This window comes from Notolabrus celidotus, chromosome 1 (assembly GCF_009762535.1).
Source record: "Notolabrus celidotus isolate fNotCel1 chromosome 1, fNotCel1.pri, whole genome shotgun sequence".
Taxonomy (NCBI): Eukaryota; Metazoa; Chordata; class Actinopteri; order Labriformes; family Labridae; genus Notolabrus; species Notolabrus celidotus.
The window spans coordinates 38,245,273-38,257,719 of NC_048272.1; the positions used below are offsets into that span (position 1 = coordinate 38,245,273).

Sequence of the window (12,447 nt, forward strand, 5' to 3'; positions counted from 1 at the left end):
GACATATAAACCTTAAAATGTAATTCTTCATGGACTTGAAAAGAAGATGCCTGTCCAAATTCACAACTGAAAGCACTGACCAGACAAAATATGCCATAGTTGAATAGAGAGAAAGCTACACCAGCCTGTTACAACCATAGACTTTACAATCTGTGATGTTATCTATCTGTTCCTGAGGTGCTGCTTGAAGCAGATCGTCAGGGGTGCCATATTGGAAATGTTGAACTCAACCTAACTTCCGTAGAGCTAGTGTGAGGTAAAGAGGCAGGCCTTTAGCCTCCGCACTAACAGCTATGTGTTCCCGCCTGTCAATCAAGTCAGTCATGTCTTTAAATTGGCAAAAGTCGTTATCTTAATATCTTTGTAAAATAATTTACCCCCCATTTACAGTGTGTGCTGATAGAGAAATGATCTACTCAGACCTCAACTGTTTTTTGAACCAGGCTGTAAACATGTTTATTTCTTTGAATGGGAATGTATGTAGTTTCTGGTGTGTCTGCAGCCAGCCTCAAGTGGACACTTCAGGAACTGCAGTCTTGAGCACTTCAGCATGGGCCTCATATTTTAAGACCGGAGGTTGCCGCTTGGTTGCAGTGTAGCCTAAACAGTTGATTTCATGTAAGTCCTGTCTCTGACATGGTAACTACCCAATCATAGTTTAGGAGTTTGGGTGGCCAATCAGACTTTAGGGGGGCAGTGCCACCCCAGGCCTCTCCTCTGGACACCCCCCTGAGCCCTCGATGGCTAATGGTGACAAATCTGTTTTCTTTTGATGGTATGACTTGCTTCCATGTATTAGAAAAAATTGCTGGCCTGATTATAATGACTGGTATTCTGATGCAGGCTGCTTTTATTTATTCTAAAAGAAACAATCTGCAAACTTTTAAAGAGTTAGGTAAATTCATTGTTAATATTCATGACAAATACAGAATACAAAGTATGGAAAAGATTTAGAAATTGAGGTTTTACTGAATTGGCAAAAAACCAAGGGGCCAAAGGGGTCAGTTCCGTCCATGCAACAGGAAATTGCAATAAAGAAACAAAACAACTAGGAACAGAAAACCACAAAACAGAAACATGAAAACAGAAACATGCAGAAACAGCACAAAAGCATAGGACAAGATGTCAATTTACAACAAATACAAAGATCACTGGCCACAAATTATTATTTAATTTAATACTGAAAATTACCTTTCAAAGGGTCATCATTTTCACAAGAAATGTGTGTCACATTCTATAGTTTGTTATGGATTTTTAAGGTGAGCGAAGACATCACCAGGTCAATTCAAATGTAGAGATTTTGCTTTGTTAAAATAGTTCTAAAGGTTGAATTTTGTGTCTTGTAACTGTTCAAAGGGGGGAAAAAAGTCAAAGGTAAAGGTAAACGAGTGGCTCCATTCAGTTTCTAATTTTCTTATTCTAATGTAGAGGATGGTGATTTTCTTAAACCACACATTAACATGCAGATCAGTTTGTGTGTCAGGAGGAGGAGGAGTGTTTGTGGTGCTCATAAAAAGCTTCTGATTTCATTCTGTGGATTCTTCCTTTATCAGTCTGACCCCAGCACTCAACAGAATAGAGTTTAGGGAAGAGGTGTGAATGAGGTGTCATTCCACATGTTAGTACACGAAAGGGAACAAATTGTGGTAGACTACTCAGGTCTCAGTTAACAACACACAACCCTTTAAAAATGACTGAGTAGAAAAATGATCAACTCTGCATAAAATAAGTCTAAACAATGGGAATAATAAAAATAACAATAATAATTGTATTTGTAGAGCACTTTTCAAAAACCAAGTTACAAAGTGCTTCACATGGCAGCAAAATAAAACAGGCACTTCATAAAAACACACAAGTCAAACTACAGAAATAAAACATATTTTAAAAGACACAAAATTCCCCGTAAAGAATCTCTAAAGGAATACATTTATTTTAAATATATTTCTCAAGACGATTAAAATAAAATGAAATAAAACACAATTAGATTTAATTCAGACAAAATCACAAAAGGCTCTACGATAAAAGTATGTTTTCAGAAGGGGATTAAAAGAGCTCACTGACTCAGCAGACCTGATCTCCTCGGGCAGATGGGTCCAGAGTGTTGGACCCCTCACTGCAAATGCCCTGTCCCCTTTCAATGAACATGTTACCTTTCAGAATATTAAGGCTTTGAAATGGTCTAGCCTGATGAGGGGTGAGCCACAGGCATACCCAGCATCCCTGAACACTGTGTTTATATTTGTTTATGTTTATTTATTTGCACAATTAAAAAAAGACACACAAAGAGGAGCAAAGATAAATAATATACTGTGCAGAAAGAGGCAGAAAACTCAGAGAGCTTATTTGAGGCCTCCACCCAAATAATGTTCTAATATCAAAAATGTATTAAAAAATACCAAATTCACACAAAAAGACAATAGTTGATCTGAAAAATAAAATAACACAAAATATACAAAATTAACGATTCATATAAATACAGTTATTAAATCAGCAGAACTCAAAAGTAAAAAATATGAATATGATGTGTATGGATACCTGTCTATGAGTATGTGGTTGAGAATAATGAGTATAATTAAATAACAGTGGTCTAAAGTCTAAAGTCTGGTTTGTTTTTTTTTAACTCAAAACGTATTTATATAGGAATTTAGTAGTGTTGTGAATCAATGTTAATCAATCTTGATCCCAGCAGTTCAGCATAAAGTATTAAAAATCCTCAAATTGTGATGAAAATTTGTATAGCGAATGCCATCTACAGGTCGAAACCCTATATAAAAAACAAGTTTACCTAAGGGTACAAATAAAGTAGCCTGAACCTGAACCTGAACCTGAACCTAAACCTGAACCTGAACCTGAACCTGATACTAAATAAGAAAATAGGTGAGTTTTTGTCTTTTCCCTCACATATTTTACAGTTTTTGGTCATTAGCTATTTTATACAGTCTATCGTCATCAGCCATAAAGTATTATGCCATAGTTACGTGATTTACATCTGTTTGAAGAGAGCCTGATCTTTTAGCTACAATCCCTAATGATTAATCATTTGGTAAATATGAGGGGGCTTTCTGGGGTGTTCAACTTAACCCACAAACCTTGTGTGACAAGCAAACAAAATAAGGGTAAGTTACCAATAGGGCACGTTATCAACAGGGTATTTTATTCTCTAAAAAGGCATCAGACATTACTTTTTTACATTTAATCAGTGGTGGACAAAGTCCACGTCTTCCTTACTTCAGTCAAAGTTTAGATCCTCCTGGTCAAACATTACTCCAACACAAGTGAAAATTGTTCAGTCAGATTCTGACTTGAGTTAAAGTCCTGGAGTACTTGCTTTTAAAATTATTGAAGTATTCAAAGTACTTTTTAAAATATCTCTAAAAGTATTTTCACCAAGCATGAGTGCAGTCAAGAATGCATGGGTGTACATTCTGCTCCGTTCTGTTTATCTAGAAAACATGATTTCATATCTAAAAAGTCTACCATGAAATCTAAACTAAGTTACTACAAGCACAGACAGGTTTCAAATGTTCATCTGGAACCAAAGCAGTGGGTTTAAAATATGGCTGTGGTGCTCAGGTAGAGAATCATCATCCTTCTCAGTCATAGCCATCATCACCACGACTAAATGAACGCACTGATCTGAAGAACGTTTGATCTATGCTCAACCGAGGTACGGTTACACCAAGGCCTTTAGGATCTGATTTCAGAAAAGAGAATTCATCAGCTGACTTCAAAGCTAAAGTAGTGAGTAACTAGAGCACTGATAGAAATGTAGTGGAGTCAAAAGTTTGATATTTGTCTTTAAATGGAGTAAAAGTAATACGTTCCCCAAAGTACAGTACAGATGCTTAAAAACTTTACATAAGTATTTACTTTGTTGCTGTCCAACAATGTATTTAATCAAGTGGAGGAACAAACAGAAGGCACTTTATTACATTCAATTCACTGAAGAGACACTAGAGGGCACATTTTAACATTTTATCAAGGAGAGGAGCATCCAGAGGACATTGTATGTAGTGTTATCCATTGTAGGGGCATCCAGAGTACACGTCATTATTTCACTACAGTATTCTAGAGGTCATTTATTTTTACTTTTAATTCACTAGAAGGGCATCAGGAGTGCACTTTTTTATCCTCTGGCAGGGAAGCTAGAAAAACTATGTTCATGTGCTTTCCACTGAGAGGGCACCAGAGAAGGCCTTTTTGTAATGTATATCTACTGCAGCAGGGGTTCCCAAACTTTTCAGCCCGTGACCCCCAAAATATAGGTGCCAAAGACTCGCGACCCCCACTGTCAAAGTGATTTAATGTGGCTTTATTTAGCTGGTCTGCAGAAAATGACCCTACCTCTATGAGCATGTGGCTTTGTTTCCTGTGCTGTTATGAATTAACCTCCTGCTACTGATGCTTTTGATAATTAACTGTTCACTAACCCTAAACTTAGGAGTCATCTGGCAAAAAGAATGGCAGAAAACTCATTCCATGTTCTGTTTTCAAGGTTTTATTTCAAGTTTAGCTAATTAAGCTATTATTTGGAGTGGTCTGCTAGGAAAGCTGCAAAGTGGTCAGCATGGTGCAGTCTGTGGCCTCCATTACTGTTCAACAGTCTGATGGCAGTGGGCACAAAGGAGCACCTGAAGTGTTCAGTCTTGCACCGTGGTGGGATGATGCGTTGACTGAATGCAGGCAATACAGGCAGCCTTTCAGACAATTGTGGAGGGATGCAGGTAAGCTTTTGATCTTTTTTGTAATAGTGGTTTAATGTTACTTGTCTTAATAATAATAAAAAAGACTGCACTACATAATAAAATGGTTCACTTTGTGTGTTATGACTTATCTATGTTTTCTTTTTTCTTTTGCTGATCATTTCTAAAAATTTTACTTGAATATTGCTCAGACTTTGCAAATATATTTTGTTGTGAATATCTTGTCACATATATTCTTTAAAGGTCGATCCATCTACCTGACATAGATTTTATATTTCCATGTACTGCAGTGTAGTCTTTTAGCTTTAACTTTAGACTGTGCTTTTCCATAGGCTTCAAATCCTGCTCCCATGCCACAATAAACTTGTTGAGCCATCTCTCAGCACAACACAATCGTTGAGTGGAAACCTAGTGAAAAAACTGTTTCACCAGAAGTGCATTTATGTAAGACCTGACAAAGTCCTTTCGAAAGAGGATGGAGATGATGTCGAATCTGTAAGTATGACAAATTTAAACAGATGTATGACACTGATAATGGCAATACTTGAATTTAAAGTGGATATCTCAAACGCTGCTTTGTGTAGAATTCTCTGACATAATACAAACATACACTGTTTTTAATGTTGATGCAGTGCAATGAATTCACAAAGAATTTTGTATGCATCTGCTTCAATTTACAGGAATTTTCTGGTGGTGAAAGTAGCCTCACCAAAAGTTCTGATATCACAGACATTCAAGAAACAGATGAATGTGGTAAATATATTTATTTACATCTACAATGAAACTCATAATTATTTGAGTCTTGTGTTTTTGTGTACACTTAGTTGAGACTCTTAAAATCCCAATTATCATTTGCTTTCATATTTTACTACAGGAAAAAATCTATTTATTTATTTATTATTTTTAAAATATTTTCACATAAAAAAATCCCTGTGCAAGTTCAAAATGTCTGTTGTTCACTCATATAATTTCAGTCTTTTTCAAAAATGTAACATCAATCTATTGTGTTTCCTTTTTCTAACAGGAATTGGAGGTACTTCAGAAGAAGTTGCCTCAACCATTTCCACTGTTGAGCCCCAGTCCCTCTCCCATACTATGTCTTCCTTTTCTGATGGTGATGAGGTTATCTGGTGTGTTGGTCCCTCTGACACGCAAGATGTATCTACTGACAGTACCTCTATTCTTGCCCATGGTCCCACCCATCCTAGTGCATCTGGCTCATCTGATACATCCTACAGGTTTGTCCTCAATGCGTTTATGAATCTTTTCATGGTTCAGGCTAAGTAACAGTGGGCCTTCTTTACAGAACAGTTTTGTATTATACTAGTCTAACTAGATGCTGGATGATAATATCCTTAGCATTATTTACTAACTATACAAAAATTGAAATTATTAGACCATCAAGGAAGTTCTTACTGTAGGGTAAGACCAAAATGCTGATATTTTATATTTGTACATTAACTCTGATCATACAATTTTTCTGTCATTTTTCTTATAGTACATACCTTGGTCTGTTTGAGGAAGAATACCTCTCTGATGATCCTGATATTCAGGAAGAAATGTCAAGGTCTTTGGAATGTAATACGAGTGACTTTAATTACACCTGAATCTGTTTGTTTGGTTCAGCTGTAAGTAGGATTTCCCAAAAACTGCTGGCCAGATTTTAGCAGAATTTTTAGGACTGGAAAGTACCCATTCAATGTACTGTGAGTGTGATCAAACTCATTTCAGGTCACATGAGGAAATTAGTTGGGGATTTTATACAGCATATTTGTGTTTCTCATGGAATAATGTGCTGGTCTTAATCATGGTGATTCAGGCAACTGATTTCTACAAGTGTGTAGATCTTGTAATGGATCCAAATAAAAATCAGGATCTAGCACACTTTAACCTGTGTTATTGCGTAGTAGTTTTTTAGCTGCTGCACGGTAATGAATAGGGTTATAAATCAGATAAAACATACAATTTAACAACAAGCAGATGGACATCTACTACCATATATTGATTTTTATGGCTACTGAAAAAGAATTATAACACTAAATATGTTTAATGCTTTTCAGTACTTCACCCTATTTACCTCATTAGTAGCTTTGCTAATAACATTAAGAACCTTCTTCAAATTACAGTTTCATTTCAATAAAAGAAAAATAGTAAAGGTTTCAGGAAATGTAGCAAGGCAGCTAGGAACTGGTAACCTATTCTACATCACTTTGGTATTACTCCGATGGTTTAATTAATGACTATTTTAAAATACCAATATATGTTGTTATAATTTTATTGTGTTTCTGCCTTTTTACATCTTGCAGTTGAGAAGGGTGTCTGTCTGGAGGATATTCTTGTTTTCTTTACTGGATGTGACAGCATTCCAGCCCTGGGTTTCTCTGCAAAGCCAAGCCTTGAGTTCATTAACTATTCCAGATTTCCAGTGGCCAATACATGCGAAGACATTCTTCGCATACCAACTCACACAGTATACACTGCTTTCAAACATGACATGGATTTCGCCATACGCAATTCACCAGGATTTGGAAGAGCATGAGAGGTACTATGATGGATTGTTGCACATACTACGATGATGCTTTTTTTTCAGGCCTGTTCATGTTGTTATTCCCTAACGCATTTGAACGTAGGTTGAAGGGATTTCTTCATTGGCCTCACTTTTCAAAACCAAAAACTTCATCCATCTTTCATGTGCAGTCTCTTTGAGACCATTAAACTGTTCATAGTTTGTCAGATTTTGAGGTTTTAAGATGTTTCGGATTCACAGCCACTTTAAGGAATGTTCAGTTTGTTCTGACATTGTTCTATATATGTATAAGTAGTGTGTTCTAAATTATAAACATTTTGTCTAAAGTGCTCAGATGTATTGCTCACTGTGAAACAAGGCTTTGAACATGCCAGTCTTATTTGACACCTACCCCTAAACAGTGGTTACACTAATACATTACCACATTGAGACAGTATTGTGACTGAGTTTGAGTTCCTTTTGATGGTCACAAAGATGTGTTGCATTTCACACTTATAAACTTTATTATTATTATTATATATTATTATATATAGTTAAAATAACTGTACTTATATAAAGTTTTCATATTCAAGTAGAGAGGCTCAGCAAACATTTGGTCCAAAAATGAACAGGTATGTCCATATACTGTGGTCCATATCAATGAGTGTAGTAAAAGTGAATGAAGGTACATTAACTGACAATCTATTAAACAACAACTCACTAAATAAAGTCATAGTGACTCCATTATTAGTTAATGGTAAGAAACAAGAGCATGATACATGTTATATGAATTAATACATACAATAATCATAATCTTATATTACCTAAACATTGATTAATCATTGATTACATATGAAATTTGCCCCCTTATGTGTTACCATGAACTCCAACATTACTTAGCAGACTGAATATTAATTTGAAGCAGGTGACATGCTGTCAAAAAAAGTTCTATCCCATGATTTCCATCATCAATCAATGGATTAATTTGCCTCAACTCAGCATCATAGTGTAAGTGATAAGACTGCTGTTGCACATGATGAAGTAGTCTCTGATGTTCAGGAAGCAGGAGCATTCCAGCTGTCCATAACTGTAGTGGGGAGTTACTTTCTATTGTTCTTAAGCTGTGGTGGTTCCACTGGCCCACAAATTCATCCACAGACCTATTTATTCTTGGTAGGTAAACATGATGAAGGGCTCTAATGTGAACTCGGTCAGTGCTATCTAAAATTGCCACATTTTCCATGAAGAGGAAAAGATCTTTGAAAAATGCTGACACAACCCTGTTCAGTTCTACCCACAATCTCTCAATCCTTTGATTATGAACACTTCATCCAACCATAAAACTTCCTTTGTTTGCCCCTCGATTCTCGATTCTCGATCATAAACCTTGCAATGTCAACATTCTCCCTATCAGCATCACTGCTGACATGATGTGGGAGTCCAAATGTATCAACAGCACCCTGGAAGAGCTGCAAGGCAGTTGATGCTCTGTTGTCAGTGCAACATCTCATGTAGGTAATACAGTGACTGTAGCCATCAATTCCTCCATGAAATACAAATCCCCATGGATTCAGCTTGTGGTTAGTGTCAATATGCCTGGAAAAAGAATAAATATTATAAGTACAGGATGAGGATAAAAGGTATTCATAGTGGCTTTGTTGGCCTTTTTTTCCTGTTAAGACACCTGTTTTTATTTGATGACAAGAAATGTTATGTTTTGACATTGTTGACAGAAGCTGGAAAATCTTCACTTGCACAATGGTTGAATTCATCTTAATGTTAAACTAGATCCATTAATATATAATTTTTTTAAACTTTATGTTAAATTTTAGTGTTTGCTTTACATTTAAGCTTTTTTTTTTTAAGCATAGTTTTGGTCTTATCAAATCCTTACATCAGCCCACATGACATGTTTAATTAACAGCTATGGAATAATGATTGTAACAAAATGTTAAAACTACATACCACACTTGATTTGGGACAGAGACATCATAGACCCTCCGTTGAATGGCCCTTCATCCTCTTAAGGCTCTTCCCACTGGATCAACTATTCTCAAACGCTCTTGCACTCTCCATCGCTGAACTTTGATCCCTCTTCCTCTCAAACTACCAGTTAGTCTCTCCTGAGCCAGGGGTTTGCCTAAGTACCTCAGTGATCACACCATCAAGATCATCATTTGAAATGTTAGTAAAACTTCCATAGTCAACTAAACCAAGCTGTAGTCTGTGGTTGTATAGTGTTCGAATGTTTATGTACAACATTCGAGATATGGCCATCCAGCTAAATCCTAAGTCCTGCATGTGGGTCAGCTGAACAGCTGATATGTTGTACCTTAAAGAAAAAGACATTAAAAACATATGCATTAATTTATATGGTGTGATAAATTTCCAAACCTTGTATAATCTTGATACGACCAAGGAATAAATGGAGATTATGTATTTTTGGTCTGCATTAGACTCTTTTCTCTACAATTGTTATTCTTTTTTATCACTTACCTTGGCCTTCCTCTCTGAGATGCAGAATGTATCCCACCATCTTGGGCTGTAGCTTCTACTTGTAATGATATTTCAGCTAACATCACCCCAAGAGACTCAAACAATTCCCTCAAGAAGAATGCACAAAGTTTGCTCAGCAACATTTTGTTGAACATCACCAGCCATGAGCAACAAGAATGTTCCAATAATTGACCTGTGGTCCTCAAGGTGACGCAGTCTGCATTCCAAGCTGTTCAGATCATTTGGAGTATGACCAGCTGTTGCAAAAAAGTGTTCAAGTTCAACAAAATATTGGTGAATTTCAGGTGATGACATTTTGAAAATAAACAGCAAATTTAGCAGGGTGTCTCTTTGATGACAGCTACACAACAATACAACTATACGTGATGTTTTCTGAATACTTATTTGCACTCTCATTCAATATATTCAGACTTCATTCCATATATATCGAGTTTCATTCCATATATATCGAGTTTCATTCCATATATATCAAGTTTCATTCCATATATATCGAGTTTCATTCCATATATATCGAGTTTCATTCAATATATTCAGACTTCATTCCATATATATTAATTTCCTGAACGGCTTGCCATATATATATATGTATATATATATATATATGTTGTAAGATATGCTTATTTTTTACCTCTTTAATTTTAATTTTAATTGCTAATTACTTTTTAATAATTGTTACTTTATAGGCTCTTGTTTGCTTAAATATATATATATTTTTCACTGTCTACTTTGCTACTGTGACACTTGAATTTCCCCGTTCTGGAACGAGTAAAGGACTATCTTATCTTATCTTATCTTATTTTTGTCAATATTTTTAACTATAATGGGTAAAATGTACTATTTTCATAAAAAATAATAATAATTCTAGACATCTCGCGACCCCCCATGGGGTCCCGACCTACACTTTGGGAACCCTTGTACTACAGGGTAATCCAAGAGGGCACTTCAGCTGGGTCATTTTGGGACATGAGGGCACTGGCCACCCCTCTGTGGGTGCACCACCGGGTAGCTCCCATACAGTCTTTGGTAGCCCTCATGTGAAGTGCACCTGCTACTGGTCCTGGACTGCCTGAACCGGCAGATGGCGCTAGATACCCGGTTATCTGCTAATGCTACTCAGCCTCAGATGAAGAAATATAAAACGTTGAGCTGTGCTTCAACCATGCCTAATGTCTACAAAGACTCATGTTCACGGCTGTTAGTGCAGCAACGTCCCCTCTTTAACTATATCCACGTATTTCCTCTTCTTAGTCTTCAGCTGGTTGTTTCTATCAGGGGTGACTGTATCTAATGTTGTCCCTTGTGTTTTTAAAAGTATATCATTTATTAAATAACCCTGCGTCTCCACAGAACTTATGATTTAATTGAGGACTTGCTCCTTGCAGAATTTCCGGTGCTCCACACAGCATTTCTTTCTTTTATTGAGGAAACCTTTATTAAAGGTGTTGGATAAAAGTACATATATTATAAGAAACTTGCATATTTATAATCCAACATATTACAGTGCATTTACAGACAATAAAATAAATTACAGAGCTTTATCAAACATGACATTATAATTCTTTATGAGTATTGATACATGAAAAAGATAGAAAAATATAACTAATAAACTGAAATAAGATAAATATTTATTCTTTAAATAAATATTGTATTAAATATAAAGTGTGTGCATCACTTTGTTGTTTATACATTTTAAGCTCAGGTGAGATTTATTGAATTTGTATTTATGTATATAAAATGTATCGAGCAGTATTAAAAGGTGTATTAATTGTTGCAACTTCTTATTTTCACTTTCATAATATAAGATTATGTTTTAAGGAGTTTAATTAACATTGCAATTCACAAAATTGGCAACAAAATTCTTCACGTCTCCCCAGAATAATTAAGTTACTTGGCATTTGTAGAATAATCTTTTAAAATATTGTCTTCTTCCTTTTTGCAAAAATCACATTGGTTGCTAATTTCAGGCATTTTTGATATGTAAGAATTTGTGGGATATTTATTATGTGTTCTTTTATATTGTTATTCTTTAATTTCATTAGGGATCGTACATTTGTACACTAACTGACATGTATATTGCCATTCTATGTTAAAAAAGTAGGAATTACAAAAAAAGGTCTCTTGTGGAGTTATTTTCTATTTACTATGAATGTAATTTATTATTAGTAAACATGTAATATCTTCTCCATTTAAACTTTTTTGTTTTTTATTTTTGTCCATTTTCTGTTATATATATATATATATATATATATATATATATATATATATATATATATATATATATATATATATATATATATATATATATATAATTATTATTATTGTTATTATTATTATTATTTTTACAGAGTAATGGTATTTTATTTTTACATTTTTAATGTTTCTCAAAATAAAAAAAAGCATTTAAATATATATATATATATATGTATATATATATATATATATATATATATATATATATATATATATATATATATATATTTTACAGAGAGTAATGGTTTGTGTGTATATATAAATAATTCACATTTATTTTTGTAATATATATATATATATATATATATATATATATATATATATATATATATATATATGAAATATATATATATACATTTTTTTTATTATTTTGTTTAATTTAACATTTATTTTTGTCATATATGTATTATTAATAATAACATTTTTACAGCGAGTAATAGTTTTTTTACCGGTGCTCCACAGCACTAGACA

At 34.5% G+C, this 12,447-nt stretch overlaps 1 protein-coding gene across 1 annotated transcript; it reads left to right on the top strand.

The window, feature by feature from the left end:
• The first annotated feature begins 4,615 nt into the window (after positions 1–4,615).
• On the top strand, positions 4,616–6,590 carry LOC117820170. Its single transcript, XM_034693857.1, has 5 exons — positions 4,616–4,724; positions 5,036–5,198; positions 5,384–5,456; positions 5,728–5,941; positions 6,202–6,590. The coding sequence occupies exons 1-5, from the start codon at positions 4,678–4,680 to the stop codon at positions 6,308–6,310; spliced, it is 606 nt and encodes a 201-aa protein (XP_034549748.1). The 5' UTR covers positions 4,616–4,677; the 3' UTR covers positions 6,311–6,590.
• Positions 6,591–12,447: the final 5,857 nt, after the last annotated feature.